The sequence below is a fragment of the Hypanus sabinus genome, chromosome 8, assembly GCF_030144855.1.
Source record: "Hypanus sabinus isolate sHypSab1 chromosome 8, sHypSab1.hap1, whole genome shotgun sequence".
Taxonomy (NCBI): Eukaryota; Metazoa; Chordata; class Chondrichthyes; order Myliobatiformes; family Dasyatidae; genus Hypanus; species Hypanus sabinus.
The window spans coordinates 27,017,866-27,045,187 of NC_082713.1; the positions used below are offsets into that span (position 1 = coordinate 27,017,866).

The 27,322-nt window shown below is 42.5% G+C and overlaps 1 protein-coding gene across 1 annotated transcript; it reads left to right on the forward strand.

The window, feature by feature from the left end:
* Positions 1–993: 993 nt before the first annotated feature.
* Positions 994–11,844, forward strand: fgf16 (fibroblast growth factor 16). Its single transcript, XM_059976854.1, has 3 exons — positions 994–2,309; positions 4,128–4,231; positions 10,802–11,844. Exons 1-3 carry the CDS (start codon positions 2,024–2,026, stop codon positions 11,045–11,047), a joined length of 636 nt encoding a protein of 211 aa, XP_059832837.1. The 5' UTR covers positions 994–2,023; the 3' UTR covers positions 11,048–11,844.
* Positions 11,845–27,322: the final 15,478 nt, after the last annotated feature.

Below are 27,322 nucleotides of genomic sequence, written 5' to 3' on the forward strand. Positions count from 1 at the left end.
ATGAAGCAGACCTCTCATTTTAAAGACTACACCGAGTTTCTATTTACAAACACATCAGTGCATGGCCAAACCTGCACAAAAACTTGTGGTAACTTTTATCTTTTTGGAAATAATTGTCTTTTTTCTCCGTGATAATTTTCCCGGATTTATTCATTATTAAAAGCGTCTCCGCGTAAGGGCCTACAGTTGTGAAATTGCTTAATGTGTGTTAAGTACAAAAATGTGTATATATGTGTGTGTGTGTGTGTGTGTGTGTGTGTGTGTGTGTGTGTGTGTGTGTGTGTGTGTGTGTGTGTGTGTGTGTGTGTGTGTGTGTGTGTGTTGGGGGAGGGGTTCTTGTTATGAACAAGTGCCTCTCGTTTACTGCTTAGTTTTAGCAGGAGAAATTCAACATGCAGCCTGCAACTCAGCTGAGGGGAATGTGATCAACAGCGACTTCTATCGAGCTGGTGGGACGGAGGAACCTTTACTGTAGTTAGTACCTGGACTCCTCTGCACAGCGCCGTGTCGAAGACCGGAGGGGATCTGCCCTGGCAGCCCCAGGTGCTAAGTGGTGATGAGCCGAGCTCGGTTCCGGCGCAGTTCATCACAAACCAAGCAGCCAGAGGGGGGAGGGGCGGTCGAGGGGCTCTGTGACCGCGAGAAGCACCTGACCCACAAGGTGGGGAGACGCTTCCCTCGAAGCCCCTCGTCCCTGCCTCCTGTTCTTGCAGGAAACTCAAAAGCTTTTGATAAACCATTAACCCCCGTGGAAAATAAAACAATCTCTTCCCTTCTCAATCTCTGTCAGCGATGAAACGGATTGGGATGATAAAAAAAATCTAACGAGCCACGTTGGCAGCTTGATTTGCGACAACTTATTACAACCTAAGAGTGTTTTTGTAAGTAGCAGGGAGAGTTGGATGAGTTCATCAGACGTGTGTAGGAGTCCGCGCTGCCAAGGGCTGCCATGCACCAGTGGATTTTGTAGATTTTCTTTTGTGTGTGTATTTGTGTGATTGTAAGTGAGAGAGAGAGAGAGAGAGAGAGAGAGATTGGGTTCTATCTGTATATGTCTGTGATTGGGGTTTGTCTGTATTATTTGTGATTGGTGAGCGTGTGTTTGAGCGTTTGTTGGGTATTCGCCTGTGTGTCGGGGTGTACCGGTGTGCCTGTCATTGCGTTTGAGTGTTGGGCGCAGGGTCCCTATCTCTTTTACGGGATGTTGGTCTTCCTGCTTTGGGGCGTTGGTGTGTCTGAGGGTATTGTTTATCCATCATAGTGTTTGGGTGTCATAATGTGCATGCCTGCAGGTGCTGGGCTGTCTGTGGGGAGTATTGGTATGTCACTGTATACTTGAGGGCGTTGTGATAGTCTGTCTCTGCCTGTATCCTGGGGTGTGGGGGTTGCTTTGTGCGTGAGCTGATTAATTAGGATATTGTGTGGGGTGGTGTGTTTAAATATGTTGTAGCTGAGTGTGTAAGTGGTGTGTATATCTGCGCGGGTTGCCAGGCACACACGTATCTGTGTATGTCTGTATTATATCTGCAGACGAGTATTTGGACCGTGCTCGTGTATCTGTGTGTGGCGTAGTGTTGTGTATATATGCGGGGTCTGTGTATGGGGGTGTTCTGTATAAGTGTTGAGTCTGAGGTGGTGTGGGGGGTGTGGGGTGTAGTGTGTGTGTGTGTGTGTGTGTATTACGCAGTTAACAATGAGTTGAAGGTCTCGCAGTTCGAACCCAATGAATCTCAGAGACCATTAGCCGTGGGGATCCCAGGCGGGGCTTATTTAAATATCGAATCTGTCAATGTGCGAGGATGTATATAAACAGCTGCTTTCATCTGATTCCCCTGGACTTCAGTTATGAAATTTAAGCGGAGATTAATGCGCCGGGATCCCTATAAACAGTGCAGTCAAAACAAAGTCGTCTCGCCTGTTATTATACACGAGGGGGCTGCATTGGGAGACTTTCCGTATCAGCGAGGTGGTTAATAAAAAGTGATCGCGGCTCTAATTGATCGCCCCTTGGCCCGGCCGCCCCATGATTCTGATGGCCGAGGTCGGCAGCTATCTGGGAGCCGTGGACGTAGACATACACGCCGTTTCTCTTGGGAATATGCCGCTGCTAGCCCAGGCCGATTCCCCCGGGTTCCTGAACGAAAGGCTCGGGCAGATCGAAGGCAGGCTCCAGCGAGGATCACCCACCGACTTCGCCCACCTGAAGGGAATTCTCAGGCGGAGACAGCTCTACTGCAGAACGGGCTTCCACCTGGAAATCTTCCCGAACGGAACCGTGCACGGCACCCGGCAAGATCACAGCCGGTTCGGTAAGCTGCAGCAGCAACCGAGGCAACCCCCATCTCCCTCGCTCCCCGTCTCTCTCTCTCTCTCTCTCTCTCTCTCTCTAGCAACTGGTGTCTCGAAACACCTTCGCACACGGACGCGTTTGTATCTGAGCGGGGATTAGGAGGGGAGAACTCGGTCGAGGTCGCTCCGACTTGTCACCAAGGTGGAATTCACCTGGGTTGGCGAGGCGCCGGGGGCCAGGGTTCCCGGGTTGAACAATTCGCGTTTCACAAGTGCAGTCGCCTCCGCGCTGTCTGAGGCACGGTCCTCCGGCAGTGCTCGGCAATATTCCTAAAGCTTTTCTTTCTTTCTCTCTCTCTCTCTCTCTCTCTCTCTCTCTCTCTCTCTCTCTCTCTCTCTCTCTCTCTCTCTCTCTCTCTCTCTCTCTCTCCCTCTCCCTCTCCCTCTCTCCCTCTCTCTCTCTCTCTCTCTCTCTCTCTCTCACTCTCTCACTCTCTCACTCTCACTCTCTCACTCTCTCTCTCTCTCTCTCTCTCTCTCTCTCTCTCTCTCTCTCTCTCTCTCTCACTCTCTCTTTTAATGCTGCGGTTTCTGAGTGTGTTTCACGAGGCTGGAACGATTTGGACTGCTTTCGATGTAGCACAGAGTCCTGTCCAACTGTGTGGATAAGAGGGAATTCGTGACGCCTTTTTCGAGTGGTGTAGGGAGAGAGCAGGAGGGAGAGCAAGAAAGGGAGAAGGGGTGAGAGAGAGAGGCATACCCACCGAGATAAATTGAGTCGAAACTCACAGCCGGTGTGGGGAGACAACAAGGGGTCAGGGTCGAACATAATCTGGCAAAGATGACACGCCACTCCGACAGAGTGAGGGGCAGTTAGGCGGACACAGAGGCACGATCTATGGCTAGTTGTGTTACTGAACTGGGTCAGATTGGAGGGGAAGGTCGGGCGGGTTGGAAGTGGGGAGTCACGGAGTGAATGCACGCCAAGGCACACCCCGGGCACAGAAGATTGCGCCTCCTGTCCTGAGCTCACGTTGGTTAGCAGACTCTGTTCGCAACCCCCACGCCACCATCACCCCTCGCCATTCTCTCCCACTTCTTCCAAAAGTTTCGACAGGTGTCTTTCATCCCCATAGAAATGCGACTGTGGTTCAAGGCGCAGAACCGCTCGGACCCAACAGCACCCAAACTGAAATCATCGCAGACAAATCACCCGCCGTCCCAATTAAACATGGGCAGAGATTCTTCAAGACTCTTTTCTCAGAGGCAGGGAGGCTGATTACGAAGCTTTTCCCTTCATTGCTCATTGCCTTCGTTTAAGGCCAGTCAGACAAGTACAAGTGGAAAGCCGAACGGGTGGAAGGTTTCATGATTAGAACCAGATTCAAGAGCCAGACACCGCAGTTAGACACGATTTTGTGAAAAATCGCTGATCGTTTTGTTAAATGTTTAGCGATAGTTTGAAAGGAAAACCAGGGGCTACTTTCTAAATTCAGAATGGTAAAAGCTTTCAGTACCGGTGAGGTGAGTCCACCTTCTCCGGAGAGAGTCGGCTGGGTCGGGGCATGACTGAGGTTCTGTGGCCTGTAGGGTGACTGGCTTCCTGGGTCTGCAGGTGGGCAGTTTACGCGGTGCATGGGGCCATTGAGCCGTCGAGCACTGCGGCACATCTTTGGATGTGGTCGCCCCGGCACACTCGGAGCCCCCGGGTGGGGGGGGGGCGACTTCACTGTGATTTTCCTTTGATCGGTCCCCTCCCGCGGCGCTCCCTCGTGGTTCTGTGACCGTAATTCACTGACCAACCCCCCCCCCCCCCCCGTTTCTGCTGTGTTGCTCAGGGATCCTGGAATTCATCAGCCTGGCGGTGGGACTGGTCAGTATCCGCGGCGTGGACTCGGGGCTCTATCTGGGGATGAACTACAGAGGCGAACTCTACGGCTCGGTAAGTTCCGACATCTTTTCCACACATTTAAGCACACGTGCCAAGCAAAGATGTAATGCGTAATGCACTTGGACCAAACTTTACACTGGGAACTTGGGATAAAGATAATTACTGCCAGACTTTCGATGATGTAGTGGGGGATGGGTATGCTTTGTAGATCTGAACTGGAAAGGGATGAGGGTGAGATCACTGGTGACACAATATCACCTTGGTATTGTTGTACAGAAATGGGTTCATTTCCCCCACCCCTCTCCCCACGCGCACATCACCTTCTTAGCAAATCCTAGAGTGCTTTTCTCCCGATTCACGGTCTCAACCGCCCTATTCCAGTAGCAATCTTTCACAATCAGTCTGGAAATAAACTCCTTGACAGGAAATATTTTCCAGCCTTTTCAGTTCTGAATTTGCATCATCTTTTCCCCTCATCCGCGGTTCCTCTCTGGTCGTTTATCTCCAGTATATCTTGTGTTTTATTAATTAATAGCACGCAGGTGTCAAAGGCGAGACCGGCCTAAGTTTCCCATGTAAGCGGCGGTGTCCCGTCTTCCTCAGTTATCAGAGTTAGCATCTCTGCCCTGAACTGAGGCACGAGATTTCCTTCCCTGAAAACATCTAGATTCATAGCAGTACAGCCCAAATCAATCTTGCCCATCTATCAGCGCAGCCGATGATCCTCCCCTTGACAATCCAGCAGTAAGTACCACAGCGTTCTGCCTTTAGGATAATGATGCCTTTATCTTACGTTTCTCATGACAGAGGAGGAAGTATTTGACCCACTGAGGATCAGAGCATTCCTATTCACCGGCGTACTTTCCCGTTAACTGTGCTTTCTACCCCCCTCTCCCATCAATTACCCCACCCCACCTCTCACTCACACGCTAGAGGACATATTACCACTCTCAGCACGCCCCTGGGACTTGGGAAGTGAGAGGAAAACGGGCCAGCCACACACCGATAATACCAGAGGGCAGAATTGAACCCACGCAGCAGGAAAAGGGAGCCGGAACATGGACTTATAGAGTGGGTGATGAGCACTTGATGATGTTTAATAACCCTGTGGATTTCCAGTGGGGCAATGGAAAATTATTATAATGGTTATGTGCAGGATCCTATTGATAATGGTGAGGACCGTTTTAGCCAGAACTGGAGATTGTGATTGTGACTTACAGAAATGAAATTGTAGATTTTCTATTTGAATTGCTGCCAGTGTAATGGAACCCCTGTTTGAATGCTCCTACACTGGCTATTCTGGCAGGTTACCTATCTGGGGTGTTTTTGCAATGTAAAGGGAGGGAGATGGTGCAGAATGTAATTTCTTGTAAAAATAAACAAGCTTTCCCTAAGCAGATACAACACCTGATAGTGAAATCTTGCCACAGCAACTCTCTGAAGCATATTTCCTGGCTGGTCTAGACCTGTGCTAATAGTAAACCCACTATTAAAAGGAATAACGCCCTTTGACTCACAACCATTCATCAGAAGCTGCCGTATAAACTTGTTCCTCCTTTTAGAAGTCGAGCATTGTTATCAAGCAACAATTGGAATGGTATTTCAGGAGAATGAAGCTGCATCAGGCCTGGCAGTTCCCATCAGGTCACACAGCGCACTATTTTCTGGTCTTTGTTAGACAGAATGATAATCCGAGTTAAAGCATTCTCTTGTGTTAGGTGACAATGTGCTTGGTGTTTGATATTTTAGACAGCTTTACAGCAATGAGAACAATACAGTCTCTCTCCATTTTAGGAATTAACCTCTGTATTGAATATGAGTTATCATTGTCAAGGAAGACAGTCACTGTGGAATAGGTTTGCATCTCATGAAAGGCAACTTCTTTCATATGTGAAATCCTCAGCCACCCCATACTTTCACAGCCAAAGGACCACTTTTGAAGGGCAGTTACCTTTTCAATGTGAGAAACCATGGCAGCTAATCAGTACAGGAAGGCTCCATTGAATTAGGACATGTATATGAGTGATGTCATCAAAGGGACCTCAACACCAACACTGGAATTTCTCACAGTCAATGTTTCAGGCCGAGACCCCTTGTCAGGACTCAGTCCCCGAAATATCAACTTTTATTCCCCTCCATAGCTGTTGCCTGATTTGCTCAGTTCCTCCAGCACTTTAGTGGATGTTGCTCAGCATTTCCAGCATCTGCAGAAGACCTGATGGTCCTGGCTTGAAACTTTAACTGTTTATTCCCCTCCATAGATATCTGAATTGCTGACTTCCTCCAGCATTTATGTGAGCTTGTTCACCTGTTCAGTTTCCTGCCTGTAATGATGGTCTTTTGATATCAAAGCTGGGGTAAAAGGAAGGAAGCAAAGTTATCCTTAAATGAATTCGACATATGAACCCTTCTCTGGTTTCTATACAGGCTCAATGTTTGTAACTTTAATGATTTTCAGCTTTGTGACTCATTAAATATCAAAGCAGGGACAGATTAACTCACAGTTTGCATGCATTTGTTTTGAATAGCTGTTGCCAATAATTAATATGACAAGAGAAATTACTTTCCAGATTATATTTAACCTCAAATGATGTTTCTCCAAGGCACTGTGTCTGAGATCAAGAGAGTCCATGAAAAATCAGAAACAGGGAATAAAATTAAAGAAAGAACTCTGTGTGAGCCCAGAGAAGTTTACACAGAAATAAAGATCCATTTTGTTTATACAATTTAGTATCAGGAATTATTTTATTTGTAATCATTCACCGTCATACAACTCTACATTGGGAACATTTTTGGAAAGTAAAAAGGCAGAGAATTAAAGTAAAATGATAAATTCTAATCGAACATGACTTTGTCTCCGGAAAGCTCTTCCAACAAGTCTTAAACTTTAAGATAGAGTTTGAGCGAGTTTCTTGTCAGTGTAAATGTACATTGTAAATGTTTAAAGGGTTTTACAGATTAAAACAATGACTTTCCCTAACGCAATCTGTGCTATATCTCACAATCTATTGTGAGATATTTCTTACATCCTCAAAGAACTGTAAATTGAAGTGAAAGAAGGGTCAACAATGAAGACCTCATCAGCTATTGGTACTTTCAGATAAAGTAATTTAATTGGTGGATGAAGACCCCATTTCTGTGCCACCCCAGTCTATGATTGTTGTCTTGGACTGGGGTCGAGGGTGTGATGCTGCAGACAGTTATAAGGTCAAGGCCTGTAAATTGGATAACTGGCTATAAAGTCTTTTCATGCTAACATTCAGTGGGAAGTGCAAAATTAATTGTTTTCAAATCAGATGTAACAATCGCAGTTGGGTAGAAAAATGAGTTTATTAAGTGTGTTTCCCACACGTGTTCTCTCTAATGCACATTATTATACGTTTAATGAGATTTGCAAAGGGCTAGTTTAATCAGCATTTGAAATCTCCGTTTACTTAAAAGTGGATTTTAAATGGTGGCAAGTGGTTCTGTAAACCTGGTTTTAACAATAGGGTTTTAATAATGGCATTCCTGCATAATTATAAAGTAATTTCCCAAAAAAATGCATTTAGCCGCTGTCATTTTTTCCCCTTCAATAGAAAAACAGATTTAAAATCATGTAGAGCAAATAGTAAGAGGTGTAATGTTATTCAACAATCTGTGAGGTTCTTTAGTTCAATCTGATATTCAGAATGAAATATACCATCTCATGAAATTAACTGCTTGCACAACTCCAGCAAAGTAATGGCTTAGCATATCAAGGCATCTGCCATCTACTTTCCCTCATTTAAATTGCAAGAATGTCAGTTAAAAATGGACATAAAGTAGGTTTACATCAGGGATTTTCTAATATAAAAGAAAGCTGTTTCTGACAATGTGAAAGTTTTGTGTCAGTCCTACCCTCCCCCACGAGTTTTCTACCTCCCCCTAGGCCCCACATTGCCACTTCCATCAGAGCAAGATGGGTCTACCATTAATACAAGTCGGATTGTTTAAAAGAAGACTTGTTTCCAAGGAGCAGAACTGGTTGTACCAGTTCTTTGCTCCCTCTGTCCATGCTCTCTGTCTGTATGGTGTTTGTGCTGTCCCTCAGTGCTCCCTCTAGTGAGCTATTTGAAACTGACTACAGTACACACACATCCAGAGGTTAAAACATTGGTCTATGTGCAAGAATGCAAGTTTCTCCAGATGGAACTGTGCAGTTCTTTTCCTGTAGATGCTAAAAAGTCCATAGACACCAACAAGAATAAATAAATATATTTTATTGGGTACACAAAGTTAACACATGGAGTTCAAATTTATATAATACCAACTGCGAAAATGAAGTATCCAAAAGATTTAAAGGTATACTTCTTTAAAGCAATGCGGATAGTAGAAACAGGCATTGGTTTTCAATTTCCCATAAGACGTAAGGAGGAGAATATCTTTCTCTCGTTAGTTATTGAGATACGACACAGGACAGGCCCTTCCCGTCCTTTGAGTCCTCAGTTCAATGCCAGCCTAATCAGGGGGAAACTTACAATGCTCAATTATCCTAGCAACTTTTTGGACTGTGGGAAGAAACCGGAGCACCCGGAGGAAACGCGCGCGGTTACGGGAAGAAAGTACAAACTCCTTACAGGCAGCATGAGACCTGGATCGCCTGCACTGTAAAGTGTTAATGCAGACTGCTACGCTGCCGTGCTGCCCAGAATCAGGCCACTCGGCCCATCAAGCCTGTACTGCCATTACTGATTTATTACTCCTCACAAGCCCATTCTCCTGCCTTCGCCCCATAAACTTTGGTGCCCATATCAAATGTATTCCCTATCTCTCCCATTGCTTTCTCTAATCCTCTACTTAAGATACCAACAAATCCTAGTCTTACTGAATTACCACTTTTAACTGGTTGCTGCACACAAATGAACCTTGAAAGCAAATGCTGTTTGCAGGAACCATTACTTTTGCTCAGCTGCTGCTCATGGGTACCCTCTCTCCAGATTGTACTGCTGCTGTTTGCCTTTTGCCCAGCTCAAAGTGATGCTACCAACTCGAGCATCCTCACTGCCAACCAGAACATAAATGTTCCAATGAGACTCTGACCCTGACTCACCAGGTCAAGTTACACTTTCTGGAAAAAAAGTGTTGAAAATTTGTTCTGCGTCAAGAGCTTGATGGAAAGCCAAACAAATTATTCTTCCATTCAAATCAGTCTCATTTGAAATGATAAATAAGACAAAATCGATTTCCTGCAATTTACCATCTTTTACAATGGGTGCATGTTCATTCAACCAATTCTGTCGAAGGGAAAGACTTCATATTTTAAAGTAGCCTTGATTTCTAACGTGAGGGGGATAGAAGTTCGACAAGAAGTTTGACTTTTTTTTCTGGGAAGTATTAATGTTTTAAAATATCTAGATCTATTTGCTATTTGGCATTAATGGTGGGCTACTGAAGACTGTCAGTGAATAGTTTTATACTGAAGACATTGCATGAGACTGGAGCAGAATTAGGCCATTTGGCCCATTGAGCCTGCGCTGCCATACCATCCTGGCCGAGTTATTTTCCCTCTCAACTCCATTCTCCTGCCTTCTCCCTGTAATCTCTGGCACTCTGTCTAATCAATAACCTATCAACCTTTGCTTTAAATATACTCAATGATGCAGCCTCCACAGCCATCTGCAGCAATTAATTCCACAGATTCACCATCTTCTAGCAAAAGAAATTCTTCCTTATTTCTATTTTAAAGGGATGTCCTTGTATTCTGATTCCATTAATTCTCTTACCCCACCTACAAGGTAAATACTTAAAATGAATATTGTTATAAAATAGCTGGCATTATGGATTTTCTATAGAGACAGTACTGTGCAAAAGTCTTAGGCATATATAGGTACAGCACCTACGCATCAACTTTGTATAAACACGTGGATACTGCGAGACATTATTACGTGGCTTTGAATAAAGATGGATCACCAGGAGAAGGATATAGAACTACACGGCACCAAAAATTTACTCACGTTTGTAGATTTCTATGCTGTATGTAAGGAGCAGAGAGCAAGTTGTAAATCGGGCGTGAGCAAAGGATGTTTGGAATACCAAAGGTGGAATGTAATGGGAGGGGTGCGGGAGAGGTGGCAGAGAGGAGTGCCAGGGGTGGGGGCACGGTTGTGTTTGGGTGCAGACTCACCCATTCCGGAGACACCAGGCAAGACAATTCAAACAATTGGTTTATTGATCATTACAGAATGTCTCTCTGGTGCTTTCTGCTCACTCCCCTCTCCTTTCCTGCTTTCCCTCTCCCTGCCCCCTTCCCACTCTCAGTTCACAATAGAAACCCGTATCGGAATCAGGTTTATCATCACTCACACATATCATGACATTTGTTTTTCTGTGGCAGCAGTACAGTGCAATACATTAAATTACTGCAGTACTGTGTAATATATAGCTAGGGTTCCTAAGACTGTTGCACAGTCCTGTAGGTTGGACTAATTTCTAATTGTAGTATGTAGTCTCCAACTTGTTAACAATATTCTTCACGAGACGTGCACCTTCAACGGTTCTTCCTTCATTTGTTAAGCTTCAGCTAATGAAAAACTCGGATTGAATTAAATAGTAATGAAAGTACATGAACTATACCCTCTGACTGACATCTGTTTCTTACAGAAAAAGTTAACACCCGAGTGCGTTTTCCGGGAGCAGTTTGAAGAGAACTGGTACAACACCTACGCATCAACTTTGTATAAACACGTGGATACTGGGAGACATTATTACGTGGCTTTGAATAAAGATGGATCACCACGAGAAGGATATAGAACTAAACGGCACCAAAAATTTACTCACTTTTTACCCAGACCCGTGGACCCTGAAAAAGTACCGACTTTATACAGAGACCTCTTGAACTATAGTTGATAAATTCCACTGCCTTGCATGTGTTGTACATAAGTGGGGGCTTCAGCTGTCCGGGGGTGCAGTGCCAACGACAACCTCGTGGCCACTTTGAGACGACCACTTTGGTTGAGTCTATTACCACTACTCATGCTATCAAGCCATTATCAAGTGCACAGTTCCAGGATTTTCCTTTATACTCACACACCTATATTCTCCACTGAATTTTTTTTTGCTTCTGGATAATGGTTGAGGAGGAGAGGAACAAAGCCTCGAGAACAATGGACACTTTTATTGCTGGAAAGGCCACTAAGTGGTGACAAACGCTGCTGCAAATAAAGGAGCTTTGAGCTAAAATTTATATATTTATCAAAAGTTGATATATTTCGAATCTGTGGATGAGAACCTGCTGAAAGCTGTTATTTACTATGCGACATGGAAGAGAAGAGCCAACAGGATATAAGGTTCCCAGCCTTTGAGATGCCTAAATTGACCATGGACACTGTATAGATCAACAATAAACTATTTATAGAAATGTCAATATTATATTTATTTTATATATTTATTTATTACATAGACTATATTTTTAATGACAATGTATAGATCAGATTGCTATCTGGGAGGATTAGATCCTATTGAAATGTAAATGACCACTTTTTAAGTTATGAAGATCTATGAATGTTGAGTTTGACAATAAAAATACTTTGTTTAAAGCAAAAACGTATATTGTACAATTAACATTACTTGTTCACCCAATAAATAGAAATTATTATGATGGAAGTTTCTGATAAAATTAAATCTGTTACAAAATTCTCCCGAATACTTCTTAATGTAGCAATTGTTATGCAAATATTTTCAGTGTGCAGTTTGCAACTCCTCTTTATGTTGGTCTTTAATATATTTGAATATTGCTCACCTACCTCATCTTTGAATAAGTTTTAATGCAGATGGTTTCATTCCTTTACAGTATATTCAAAGTCTGGTAAAAACTGCAAAGTGAAATCTCAGCTTACCTTTTCTCATACAGTGATCAACTTTTTCAACCATTAGTTAGACCATTGATTCATTTCAGTGTTACAGTTTACAACAACCTCTTGAAATGGAATCAAACAGTAAAATTCCTCCCCGCAAATAACTGGTTCAGAGCTTCTGTCATTGGCTGGTAAGAGAGAATTCAATTGTAACCACATTTGGAAAGGCAAGTTCAATACCAACATGTATGCAAGAGCTTCCTTAATGTGTTTTACTTTCAGGAGCAAGTCCCAAGCTCAACACCCTCCCCGACCTGCTGCAAAGATGCCTGGGACATGTCACTTACTTGTTTTAAACACTCAGAAGGTTACATATTTGCACCTGTTAAAATGGAGGCAAAAAAACTAAGAATGTATTTGTTTAAAAGTTATCAAATCTCTCTTTTATTTGCCCACATAAAGATATTGAAGCAAATTTCAGAATATCAAATCAGTAGAAAAATTGCCAATTTCTGGAGAATAAAATCCCCTGATTTAGCTTCATTAGGCCCCAGATTATGTCTTTATCTTAATTGAGATGTTTACAACCTTTCTCAAACCTCTACTGATAAGGGAATACTTTCAGAATCATTATTTTTGAAGGCATCCTCTTCAGATCTTCCTTTGGGTGGTGTGTGGTTTTGGAAACGGTTTGATCATCTGTTGATGATGTTGCATGCTGATAGATAGTAACCTTGGTTGGGAAGCCATCTAACCAATCCCCGTGACACTGTACCCCGTACCTCAGTCTGCCCAGGATGCTTCAGAACAACCAGAGGAGAATCTCAACGTTTCTTAATATTGCTCCTTAATAACAATATACAGCACTCTTTAGACAAAATGAGAGCCAATGCCTCCAGCTGTACACTAACTAGCAAAAATTAAAGTTTCAACAGTGCAGTGAACTCTCTTTCGGTACAGCGGAAATGGTGCATCTCCAGCGATCTTGCCTCCTTTCCAACCCAGTTAGTGCTCACTGGTAGGAGGGAGTTCAGTACTGAGGGTGATGCTGTCCAATGGCAGCTTCAAGCAATCTATAGTTTATAGAATATATTGTCTCATCCTCTGTCCTAACAACAAAACTATGGTCCTTTAACCACGGTGCAAAGCTTTCATATGTCTTTAGTGTTTTGATAAATGGTATTCTCACTCCAATCCAAATTGCCGTGTGCAATGAACTCGCACTCACCCAAAGGAGGTTGAGAGTACTGCTCCACAACTTCAGTTAACTTCCCAGCAGTAGTGATGGAAGACCACCAGCTCAGGTCCCAGCGGTGAATGTTTAGTATGCCTTTAATTCTTTGGCCAAGTTCAGAAGCCAGCAACCTCTTGATGATTGTGGGCCGTTGCTCTAATGCCCAGATAAACATGAATTAATCCAACAATGCAGTAGCTGCAAAGATGCTTAAATATCTGGAGAGGAGAGAAAGTAACTCATTCCCCACATTATTTTTTATGGAATACATGAGGACAGAGCGATTGAAGGAAATGTACATTAAAGTAGAAGAGGATTAAAAAATGGAATAAAAAATAAAATGCGATTTTTATCACTCAGTCAAGAAATAGATTGGAGACGAAAGGAAAATGAAAAAGAAATAAACAGTAACCAGAGAAATAAGAAAATCAATATTTTCTTAGCAGTTTATACGACTAAGGCATAGGAGCAGAATTAGGCAATTCAGCCCTTTGTCTGTTCTACCATTCAATCAAGGCTGATTTATTATCCCTCTCAAACCCCTTCTCCCGATAACCTTTTATTAATCAACAGCTTTTCAACCTCTGCTTTAAATATACCCAATGACCTGGCCCACCATAACTGTCTGAGGCACTAAATCCCACAGGTTCACTGCCCTCTGGCTGAAGAAATCCCTGCTCATCTCTGTTCTGGGGATTAGCCTTCTACTCTGAAACTGCACTGTCTAGTTCTCGACTCCCCCACTGTACGGAACACCCTCTCCACGTCTGCTCTATCCAGACACTTTAATAGTCGATGGGTTTCAATATGAACCCGCTCTTTCTCATTCTAAATCCCAGCAAGTACTTGCCCAGAACTGTCACATGCTCCTCACTGTACTTCTCCTGACATTAATATAACCCACATATCATGCAGAAAACATACTCTAAAAGATATTTAAAAAGAACAAACCTGTATGCTTTCTAACTCCAAAACAAAACCAATCGAAAGAAAAACTTGGAGCTGGGAATAACCTGCATTTACTCTCAGTTTCACTTTTTAGTGAGCTGTGCACTTCCGACTCGCTGGTGTGATGACGTATGCCATTCACGTACTTTTACATGTAACCCGTAATGACTTATATAAACAACAAAGATTGCTTAATCAAACAATATATTTACAATATTATTCAAATATTACTGAAATATTAAATATACAGCACAGCCTACATTACTTCTCTGCAGGCGGTAAAATATTTTTAACTTTCCTTAAGAGTTTGTAGGACCCCATAAGTGAGGAGCTAGAGAAAACCAATGAACTAACTCCGTAGCTTACGCCAATGAGTAACAGCATAGAAAATTACTACCAGTTTACTAATACAATCAAAACTCAAGAAAATCTGAAACAAAGGAAAAATTATAGAAGAATTGGATAGCCCTGGTTACGAATGGTAATCAACAATCTTGCATGTCTGGCAATGTTCTCTTAAAGGAACAAGCAGTCAGTTGGAACATTGAAGGGGCTGCTCTTGAAGCACCAACTAGTTCTTTTACAGTACATAGAACATAGAAGATTATGGCGCAGTACACACCCTTCAGCCCACAATGTTGTACCGACCCTATAACCTATTCTAAGATCAATCTAACCCTTCCTTCCTACATACAGTAGTCCTCCACCCTTCTATCATCCGATTGTCAATCTAAGAGTCTCTTAAAAGCCCCTCATGTATCTGCCCCTACTTATACCCTATATTGACTGTTATTATTAAGATGTAAACATTGTAATGAAGCAATGTCAGTTTGCAGTCGATACTTTAGACAAGATAAAAGTCCCATCAGTTCATACCGGGTACAGAAGGCATGTTGTACTGTATTGGCTTGTGTCATTTGGTATCTTGTTAAATGCAAATCCGAGGATTACATTTTGCCTCAATAAACAATTCAATTGGTCTTATAGCATGGAATGATTCAACCCCTCTGACAGCTTTAGCGAATTAATATATATTCCTTTAATGTATTTTACACCAGAAATATTTCATAAATGATATCAGATAAAATGAGATTCAATAAACCTCGAGTTGGTCTGTGCTGTGTTGGGAGCTGTGAGGAGCAGGGCAAATATTGGGAAGTGTGAGACATGATAATTCCACTGGGTAGTTTGTAAAACAATGAAGTGGGCACTGCGAGGTATTAGCTCCTGAATAATGCAATGCTTTACTTAGGTACCCACACCAAAAGATAAAATACACACCTGGGGATTCTGTGATTACTGCTTCCGTCAGCAATACCCAGCCTTCCTAAGATTCACGCAACATTAGGGGATGCAGGACTGGTGCTGCCACCTCGTCTCTTCAGACCAGCCCTTCAACCGAAGCTTCCTCCCTTCACCGATCACAGTCTGTCCTCCTCTATACTGAAGAAATCAAACTACCATTTTTCAGGACACCTGCACCCTGAGTCCTTGGTGGCCAGGCACTTTTTCCCATCCCACTGGGTTCTCTATTATTTCCCTCCTGTACTGCTCCAACACCGGCCGAGGAAACAGCACTTACCCTCCCACCCAAAATCAATTATTATCCAAGTACATCTATGTCACCATATTCTACCTTAAGATTCAGCTTCTTGCAGACACTTACAGAAAAATAAAACAGGTTTCAATAAGTACATTTAATTGCAGAGAAATGTATTCAGTATACATCCTGAAATTCTTTTTCAGGACATACATTAGAATTTATGAAAACTAAACATAAACAAAGACTAACAACTAATGTGCAAATGAAGACAAATTGAGCAAATTTTAAAATAAATGAGAATGTAGTTATATATAATAGAGTGGATTACAGTTAATTGGGGCACATCTGGACTTGTACACTTTAAAGGGTTTGCCCCTTTCAGCTGATGATTCATGAAAAGAGCTGAAAAGGTAGAAAAATGACAAACTATTGATTAACTGGGTAACGAGTTGTGTATTTAAATGAAAAACAGAACAAATTTGAACAATATTAATACTATTACAATATTATAAAACTGTGTGTTTGCTCCTAATAGCTATCAATAGAGGAATTGCTGCTGCTGTGTTTTCATGGTTGACTGGGAATGAACAGAGTCAGCACAGACACAGACACGGACAATGAACTACCTTCATACAATGCTTTTGACTATTGCATTCTCCACATCTTCATTTTCTTGCAACATGCAAGATCATTGTTGATACCTTCAAATTATTTGTAATTCCAACTGTTGAAGTAGGGGAACCATTTCATTTTCACTCCCGGCCATTTCCGGCATTTCCAAGCCTGAATGCCCGAAACCACAGCGAGTAAAACAGATCTGAATTGTCTTACTGTTTATTTCTCATCAACTATCAGTGACAAAAATCACTGCTTTCTGAACGCAAGCACGCTGACACTATTTAAAAACAGATTGCTCTAAATATAGTATAGTGACTAATGGTTATGCAAGTGCACACATCTGACACTAGTTAGAAACTGTTCAGCAACAGTCTCCTGGGCCTTTTAAGTGGCAGAATGTCCCAAATCAACAAAGGGGATCTTGGCTATTTTCTTGATTGGTCTTTGTTCTTTAAGAGTTATCCCCGATAAGTGGCTGTACCAATTAACGGATGGCTCAATTAACCAGAATCTAGTATACTAAGAATGTGAGTTGTAGAGTCATTGAGAGTGAGTCCATGGGTTGTGGAATCAATTCAGAGTTGACGTGAGTGAAATTATCCACACTAGTTCAGGAGCCTGGTGATTGTGATTGGCTCCATTACACCCTTCTAAGATCAACAGTGAATTCAACAATTTCAAAAATAATCCAAGTTTATGTCCCACATTTTGAGTATTCTGTTTCTCTCCCTTCCATCTCAACGGTCTTTCATGAGAACTGGGAAAATAATAAATGTAACAGATATTTTGAGCTGCAGAGAAACTGAGGAGGGGCAGAGGAATCAAACGGAATGGCTGGAGAGAAGATGGACCAGTTGAGATAGAAAGGCACAAGTGATGCTGTTGTTGGCTGAAAGAGGGTGAGAATTGTCCTTGGGACAAAGCAAAGCACATCTCTGCTCCTGCCTCCACCAACCACCGGCACTGCACTCCCCACTATTCTCACCCCTCTCATCGGGATGATTCTCTTTACACCTCTTTTGTCAGTTACATATCCACATTCTTCCTTTAATGCCATTGGCTCATGTTAAAACTGGCCATCCAAAATTACAATCATTGTAAGTACAAAGCAGAGGAATTTTGGAACTGAGGTTAGCGACTTTAGCTAAAATTGTCATAAGATTTTTATAAACCTTTCCTATTTTAGAGTTGCACCTAATATTCTTAAAGAGATTAGCTTAATTAATTTTTTGCACTTTTTTCTATACCACTGATTTTACTTGAGGCACCAGATTCTTCTTGGTTTGTAACCCTATTGTTTTGAGTAAACATTGAGACGGGCAAGGAACACAACGGGATATGGGCGGAGAAATGGCAGATGGAATTTAACCCGGCCAACTGTAAAGTGTTGCACCTTGGTAGGTCAAATGTAAAGAGACAAGACACTGAGAGCCAGATCCTTAGTGAGATGCACACATATAACATTTTGGCACAGTGACATATGCCATTCACATACATCTTACATATAACCCAAGGTGAATCATATCAACAATGAAAGAATATTTAATCAAACAATGTATCTACAATGTGTCCAAAATACACTACACTTAATAGTGTTGGTGAGCAGAGGGATTTTTGGGTCCAAGTTCATAGCTCTCAGAAGCTGGCTACACAGGTTGACAGGGTGATTAAGAGGGCATATGGCATGCTTGCCTTTACTAGTTGAGGCATTGAGTTGAAAACTCATGAAATTATGTTGCGGCTTTATAAAGCTCCAGTTAGACGGCATCTGGAGTATTGCATACAGCGCAGGTCGCCCCGCTATAGGAAGGATGTTAAAGCTTTGGAGAGGGTGCAGGAGAGAGTTACCAGGAGAGTGCCTAGATTAGAGGGCATGTGAATGAAAGGTTGGCCAAACTTGGGTTGTTTTCTCTGGAGTGCCGGAGAATGAGGAGAGATCTAATAAAGGTTATGAGAGGTATAATAGATTGGGTAGACGGGCAATATCTTTTTCCAAGGATTGAAATATCTAATACCAGGGAGCATGTGTTTAAGGTAAGAGGGGGTAATTTCAAAGGAGATGTGAGGAGCAAGATTTTACACAGGGAGTGGTGGGCACTGCCTGGGGTAGTGGCAGAGGCAGAAATATGAGACACTTTAAAGGGTCATTTAGATAGGCACATGGATGTGAGGAAACTGAAAGGAAAGGGACATTGTGTAGGCAGCACACACAAAATGCTGGTGGAACACAGCAGGCCAGGCAGCATCTATAAGGAAAAGCCCTTTGTGACGAAGGGTCTCGGCCCGAAACGTCGACAGTGCTTCTCCTTATAGATGCTGCCTGGCCTGCTGTGTTCCACCAGCATTTTGTGTGTGTTGTTTGAATTTCCAGCATCTGCAGATTTCCTTGTGATTGTGTAGGCAGAAGCGGTTAGTTTAGTTGGCCATTTGATTACTCATATAATTGGCTCAGCACAACAGGCTGAAGGGCCTGTTCCTGTGCTGTACTGGTCTATGTTCCAGTTTCATCTGCAGGCTATTATAATAGCACCAAGCAGCTGTTTATCGTGATTCGAATTTAAAATGTATCCTCAGCAGATTTTCCAATGGAGCCTCTTGCATTGATTTTGGCCAGTTCTGACTGATAACTTCTCTGTCAGATTACATGCTGTCCTATAAATCTGAAGACCCAGCTAAACAGGTGCCTGACGCATAAGCTAAAAGGCAGCTGAACTGTGGCAGATAAAGGCACACCACACACCATGTGTGTCCGTTTATACTTTGTGGGAGAGGGAAACGGGCAAGAGGGGGGGAGATGGATGTGAGAGAGAGAGGGAGTATGTGTGTGAGAGCAGAAGAGCAAAAGTGTGAGAATGCAAGAGTGCAAGAGAGTGAGAGAGGAGTGTGAGCAAGCATATGAGTGCGAGTAAGAGAGAACATGAGGGAGTGTGCGAGAATGTGCACAAGAGAGTATGTGAGTGAGAGTGTGCAAGTTTTTGTGAGTGACAAAGAGAGTGTGGATGAGTGAGTGTGGGAGAATGAGAGAGTGAGAGACACACACAATTACAGAAATGATAAGTTGCATCTGGAGAATATCAATAGACTTAAAAATGCAAAGGGGATTTTACAGAGAACATTTCCCCATTATATATTGAGCAAAACACATCACCACAAAACTATTCCAAGTAATATAAAACACTAATTTGGACACTCCATGGAGACTTCCAGGCAGCAAATCCAATCTCCGATCCTGGCGATCATTCACCACCCTTTCCCTGAACAGTTGTCCAGCTTTAGGCTTAGAAATGGCAATTGTAACCCTATTCCTCAAAACAGTGAGAATGCCCTTTCAAGTTTTCAAATTGTTAGTCATGCAAGAATGTCATCAAATATCACACAATAAGCCCTATGTTTTCTATTCAAACAAAACATTGGAACAACCATTTTTTTCTACTGGAGTTCCCATGATCTCATTTTATTAATAAGTGTATTAACTAAAAATTCAGCAGAATATCTAGACAGCTTAAGCATCACATGTAACAAATAGTTACTTCTCAACTTTTATAAAAATCTTGGTTTTCAGTATCTGTCCTCAGTCCCAGCTGAGAAACATCTATAGAAAAGGGAAATAATGAAATCTAGAGGGCAAACCTAGACATAGGGATAACTGGAAAGATAGAAACTGCCAATACAACTATTCTTCACTGGACTTGCTTACTAAGCATTTTCTACACAGAAAAATGCATTCAGAGATTCACATAATGCTGCATTTTGTGCGCAGAGGTTGCAAGATTGAAATGCTTGCTTGGGCCTTTTCAGATAGAACAACGTAGCACATTCAGAACTCAAACTGGACATCAGCTTTCTCATCAATGGCAGAACAAGCCTTGCCTCAGACATTTCGAAAGTTAAATTAAAATGTGCAGCATTGTCTTCAGCAGCACACACTCTGACAGAGTCAGGATTGTGGAACTCAGGTAGGTTACTGTGAGAAAAAAATACTTGAATAATTCGAAAATTTTCATAAGAAGAAAACCATTCAGTTCAACAGTCACCAAATTATTTGATGGAACTGAGTTCAGCTGAAAAGTCTAATAATCATAACAAAAATTGGGTGCCACTGGAATGTGTTAATTGCTCCTCCCTAATTGCCCACATGAGGGCGGTAGTGAGCAACTTTCAAACTTCGCAGCCTGTAAAATGACAAGTGCTCCCGCAGTTACTGTAAATTGGAAGTCTTGGGACTTTGATCCATTACTGACAAAAGAATAACTTCTAAGTCAGGATGGAGTTCATCTTGGGAGTGCTGCAGTCTCCAATCCTATGCTGCCCTTGTTCACCTAAGGAGGAGATGTTCAAGATTTGGCAGGGATTGCGGAAAAACTTTCAGTAATTTGAAACGCTGGAGGAACCCAGCAGGTCAGGCAGCATCTAAGGAAATGAATCAACAGTCGATGTTTCAGGGTGAGGCACTTTATCAGCACCGGAAAGAACGATGTTAGAATAAGAAGGTTGGGGGAGGGGAAGGAGGACAAGTTAGAAGATGATAGATGAAGCCAGGTGAGTAGGTGTTTTGGGGGTGGGGGGGGGGGGTGGAGAGATGGAGTAAGAAGCTGGGAGGTGTTAGGTGGAAAAGGCTGGAGAAGGGGGAAGCTGATAGGGGAAGGCAGTGAACCACGGGAGAAAGGGAAGGAAAGACACCAGGGTGAGTTGATAGACAGGTGAGGAGAAAAGAAGAGGCAAGGGGGACCAAGAGCAGGGAATTGAAGAATAAAGAACATGGAAGGGAAAATAATTACAAGGAGCTGATGATCATGCCATCAGATTGGAGGCTACCCAGATGTGTTGCTCCTCCAACCGGAGAGTAGCCTCGTTGTGACGGTAGAGGAAACCACGGACTGACATGTTGAAATGGGAATGAGGGTTGGAATGAAAGTGGTAGGCCAATGGAAACCCTATTTTTTACAGATGGAGCGAAGGTGCTTGACAAAATGGTCCTCCCATTTACATTTCCTAGGTAAATGCTCTTTTCCACTGTTACGTAATGGAAGAATTACTGTACTTGGAATTGAAGTACAGGTTGTTTCCGGACTACAGCAGAGTTCCATTCCTGTGAGATTTCCATAACCCAAACCATTTGCAAGTTGGAAGTGTAGCCACAAACCAAGTTCCCTCCCAGCAGAAGATGCCTACACTCCTGTAGCGATTGGCAAATATATTTCATATTGTATTCAAATCGTATTCCATCTGGGTAGCTTCCAACCTATGGCATGAACGCTGATTTCTCTAGCTTCTGGTAATTTCTCCACCTTCTATCTTTTTTTCCATTTCCCATTCTGTTTACCCTTTCCTACTTTCTCTTCTCACCTGCCCATCACCACTCTCTGATACCCCTCCTCCTTCCTACTATTCTATGGCCCACTGTCATCTCCTTTAGGATCCTTTCTTCTTCAGCCCTTAACCTCTTCCACCTATCACTTCCCAGTTTCTTACTTCATCCCTCTCTTCCACGGCAGATGGAAGAATGATTTGAGGCAATATAAAGACCCTGAACCATTCCTCATCCCTATCTCCATGATCTCAATATTCCAGGCCCATGATAGTCCCAAACCCTCACATGCATTGAGATTAATGCTCTTAGCAGAATGATCCTCTGCTGGTTGTATAATCCCATCAGCCCACATCCCCAACCATGTCTGTCACCTTCACCCTCAGGCCTTGGGTGACTAATGAACCTCCATCTCCCCTGCCAGTCCTGATCCTCCCTGGAGTCTTATCCCTTTTCCATGACCTCTAACTTTGACCCCACCACACTGGTCCGATGCTTCTTAAATTGTCTGTCCTCTTTCTACTGGGACACCAGGACAGTAATTGGAATCGAGTCCTACCCACAATCTCTCTCCCAAATCCCCGGACTCCAGCAGTACATTTTCCATTGGACTGAAGGCCTTCGGGTACAGTCCATGTCTGAAATGGCTGAATGCACCACAGTGCAACACTCATTTAGGCAATTAATTTCAAGGCCCTGCTTATGTGAATTTCATCTGGACGTTTTGCAATCATACCATTTATATATGGGATTGGTTCACTTTGTTAGAATGCATCTTACATTCAACATTGCAGAACTTTTGGAACCCAATACACAATACCAAATTGGTTGAATTACTTTGGAGTTTTGTCAATTTCCCTGCTGTGTTAATTACAGTAACCACAGATCTCTCTGCTTTTCCACACATTCACACCCATTAGATAATAAAAGCCGAAAAAATCAGCTTCAAAGTAAAACATGAAGTGACATACAAGTTAGCAGATGTGGTCGACAATTTCATTCCAGAAATCTCACTTATGGAGATAAAAAAAGGTGAAACAACTCTTTGGCAACAAAATAAACATGAGGGCTATTGTAAAGGCATGACCCAGAAACACAGATTGGTTTAGTGAGGTCGAGAGCAGTACATTTCAGATGAACTATAACTGACTAGCATCCACAGAGATCTTAAAGAATACCTTGGTCTCAAGTAAGCTGAATCTAGTGGAACCACAGGGGAAGCCTGGGCTCCTGAAGTCCGTTATTTAGGATGAAGTTATGGGGAAATTGGAAGCACATGGTAGAATAGGACAAAGTCAGTATGGGTTTCTAAATGTGGTGGGGGGGGGGGCTCTTAGAGGGAACAACAGGCAGGATAAACAGCGGAGAGTCAGTAGATGTTGTTTACTTGGATTTTCAGAAGGACTTTTGACAAGGTGCTGCACAGGAGGCTGCTGACACCCCATAGTATTACAGGATTACATAGTATTAAGATGGCTAGAAGGCAACATGAGTGAATCTGTAGATGCAGGAAATAAATAAAAACACAAAATGCTGTCAGAACTCAGCAGGCCAGACAGCATCTGGGAGGAGTGACTCCTGATGAAGGGTTTCGGCCTGAAACGTCGTCACTGCCTCCTCCCTTAGATGCTGTCTGGCCTACTGAGTTCTGCCAGCATTTCGTGTTTTTAAGATGGCTAGAAGATTGGCTGAATGGCAGGAGGAAGAGAAGGGGAATAAAGGGCTTTTTCCTGGATGGCTACTAGTGATTAGTAATTTTCGACAGGGACTAGTGTTGGAACTGCTCATTTTCACATTACATGTAAATGATTTGGAAGAGAATTAATTGATGGTTTTGTGGCCACACTTGCAGATGATACGAAGATAGTGCTGAGGAAGCAGAGAGTCTGCAGAAGCACTTAAATTGGGAGAATGGACAAAAAAGTGGCAGATGGAACATATGCACTTTGGTAAAAGACATAAAGGTGTAGACTTTTCTGAACAGGGAGGAAATACAAAAAGGAGAGGAACAATGTGACTTGGCAGTCCTCGTAAAGGATTCACTGCAGGTCCAGTCGGTGATAAGGAAGGAAATGTAATGTTAACATTTATTTTGAGAGGACCAGAATATAGAAACAAGGATATAATGCTGAGGTTTTTCAAGGCATTAGTCAGACTACACTTGCAGTATTGTGAGAGTTTTGAGCCCCTTATCTAAGAAAAGATGTCCTGGCATTGGAGAGGTTCCAGAGGAGGTTCATGGGAACGATTCCAGGAATTAAAGGGTTAATGTACGAGGAGTATTTGATCGCTCTGGGCCTGTATTCACTGGAGTTTGGGGGGGGGGGGGATCTCATTAAAAGCCCTCAAATATTGAAAGGCCTAACTAGAGTGGATGTTTCCAATAGTGGGTGAGTCTAGGACCAAAGGGCACAGCATCATAATAGAGGGACATCAATTTAGACTAGAGATGAGGAGGAATTCCTTTAGCCAGAGGGCAGAGAATCTGTGGAATTCATTGCTACAGATGCCTGTGGAGGCCAATCATCGGGTATATTTAAAGCAGAGGTTAATAGGTTCTCGACTAGTCAGGACATTTAAAGTGTTTTTTGAGGGGGGAGTGTTAAAAATGGAGAATGAAGAATAAGGATTAATGAATTGGACATGTTGGAATGGCAGAGCAGTCCTGATGGGCCAAATGGCCCAATTCTTCTCCTTTGTCTTATGGTCTCATTACAGACAGCCAAAGACTTGTGAAGGTTACATCATGTCTAATTGGCTTAATCCAAATTCAGTCAGTGTTATTGGGGGAATACGATGAAAAAAGCTTAAGAAGAGGTTGGAAAATGTGTTGAATAACACTGCTAAGGCAGAGAAATAAAGAGAATGCAAATCCATGAGAGGTGAGGAACAGAAACACACCTAGTTTGAATGACTGGCTGACCACCTAGTGGGGATTCAGTTGGCATTAAAAACAAAAGGAACTTTTTGGGACCTCTTTTGCCTCCTGTTATACATTTGATAGGGTGTATGTGATGTCCAGAGAGTGACAGCATCTCTGCTGAAGGGGCTTGCCATGCCCATTCTGGGGCAGCTTAAACACTTCTGGTCTCCACAGGCGATGGCTCTCACCTGTGGCTCCAAGTAACAGACACTGGTTCTTCAGGCAGGCTAAAGCAAGTAAGGGTAGCCACCAGGTCTTATACCCTGGTGAGGTAGGGCCATGCCAATCTAGTAAAATCAGCTCTGGTGACTGGGTGGATGACGTCAATAGTGAGACCCATTGATCATGAAGGTGGTTCTCCAATGTTTCATGGAGAATGATGGGCATAACGAGGCACAGAAGTAGTCATGGTTATCCACTGCAATCAAGGGGACCCCAGTTCTGATGACTAGCTGTACCACTGGACCTGGACTTGAGGTCGAGAGATTGGAATTGCTGCAGTGCCACAGCTTTTCCGCTTTTAAAAAGGTTTCAAACTGTCATCGTCAGATACAACAGACAACCAGTCAATCATAAGTTTGATATCTTCCTTTCAGTTGTGTCTTCTGAGTTTTTTTTTGAGTAATTTCATTTCAGCACCACTGCTTTGGAAAGGAGTAGAAGAAAAAGTAGAGGAGGGGAAAGGGCAAAATAAGAAACGAGTAGCATTGCAAGTGGGAACGAGAGATGAATGTGCGGTGGGTAATACTTAATATCACACGGTCTGAACGATGCAACTCAGCCTGCCACTAAAAGGGAGCCAAGGAAAATAACATAGGACAACCACAAAGGAATGAATGAAAAATAAATTAAATGCTGGAAATCTGAAATGGAAACAAATAATTCTGGGAAAATTTAAGTCATTTGTGAAGAAAGATGCTACCTAAAACACAAATGCTTTGTGCTCTTAGCTGCTGACAGAAAAATCAAGCTCACTTACTTTTATGTGGAGCTTAGCAGGAAGAAATGCAAGACTTGGAATGGAGGAATTTGAGATAATTCAAAACCACAGGGTCAGAATATTAGACGCGAGCCTCTGGAGACAAGCTCAGGTCTCAGGCAAGCCCAACATAAGGAATGCAGATCTATTCCCCTCAAAATATCAATCTTATAAACTATTGAATATTCTCCAGGGTTCTTTGCAAAGAGGGGGTGGTAAATTATAATGACAACGGAAAAGTCTTAATGAGATCTTGACAAAACAAAAGAGACTAGGAATTGCACAGATAGTTTGTCAAATTCCACCAGAAAGTGTTCTGGCAGAAATTTACAATGCAGACCTAGACAATTTGGCCTGTGTTTGCACTTATCATGAGGCGCTGTCTTAAACCCTCCAGAATCATAAAATGATGCACACCAGGAGGCCACCCATCAAGCACACGCATGTTTTTTCCCCCCAAGGAGCAGACATCTCTCATTCTCCACCTTAGCTTTTGCCACATTCACTCAGTGGCCATTTTATTAAGCACACCTGCTCATTAATGCAAATATGTAATCAGCCAATCATGGTGCAGCAACTCAATGCATAAAAGCATGCAGACATGGTCAAGAGGTTCAGTTGAGTCCTGAGCAAACATCGGAAGGGGGAAAGAAATGTGATCTAAGTGACCTTGACTGGAATGATTATTGCTGCCAGAAACTGACTTCCTGAGATCTTCATGCACCAAGGTCTGCTGAGTTTAGAGAACAGTTTGAAAAAGTGGGTGCCAATTCTGAGAGTGAAAACCCCTTGCTAATGAGAGAGGTCAGAGGAGAATGGCTGGATTGTTTCAAGCTGACAGTAACTCAAAAACCCATGTATTACAACATTGATGTGCAGAATGGCATCTTTGAATGCACAACACACCAAACTTCGAGGTGGACAGGGCTATGGAAGCAGAAGACAAGAGGCGCCTAATAAAGTGGTCACTGAGTGGGGATCTTTATATTTCCTACTTTTACAAATTAATCTAATGCTTTGAAAATTACTTGAGTTCAGGCTGTGCAATACAGATCACAGCTTGACGCAATTTATTTATTTCTTCAAGCAGACTTCTTTTACTGTTTGCCGTACTCCCATGTTCTGTCCTTTCTTCACATTTAAACAACTTGTTTCCTCTATTGCATGCATTATTTTTAATATTACTGCTAAATCTTAATTTAACATTTTTGGATCTGAGAACCAGTTGTTTCTTTATTCTTGTCACAAGTTGAAACTTTATTTTGTACTGTTCAATTAAATTTAATTTGCATCCTCTTTTAAGCCTTGGCATCTTTTCCAATTTATAGTGCATAGAATTGGACAGCTGGTCTTAACTGGGACATTTGGCTATGGTTTTCTTATTTTCCTCTTTATTCTTCTTTCAACAACAGACCACATTGGTTGTTGGAAGATAAATGGTTCATCAGGGCTGATCTGGTCCTAATCACAAAAACCCAGTGGTGCATGCCAGAGCCTCTCATTTCTCTGCATCCCCTTTCAAATCATATCTCCCCCATCACTGAAAATATGATTTCCTTTCATAATTTTAAAACATCGCTGTACACTATCTGTATTCCTGGTGTTCAGTTGAAATCAAGTCTTCAGTAATTTATTTGTGATATGGAAACTCCAGGAAAACTGCACTGCAAAGTTTTCATCAGCTTCAATATTTATAGCTTTTGCTTTACGACACAAAATTAACCTTTTCTATATGGTGGTACCTCCAAGTCCAGTGGACCTAAACCCTTCAACTG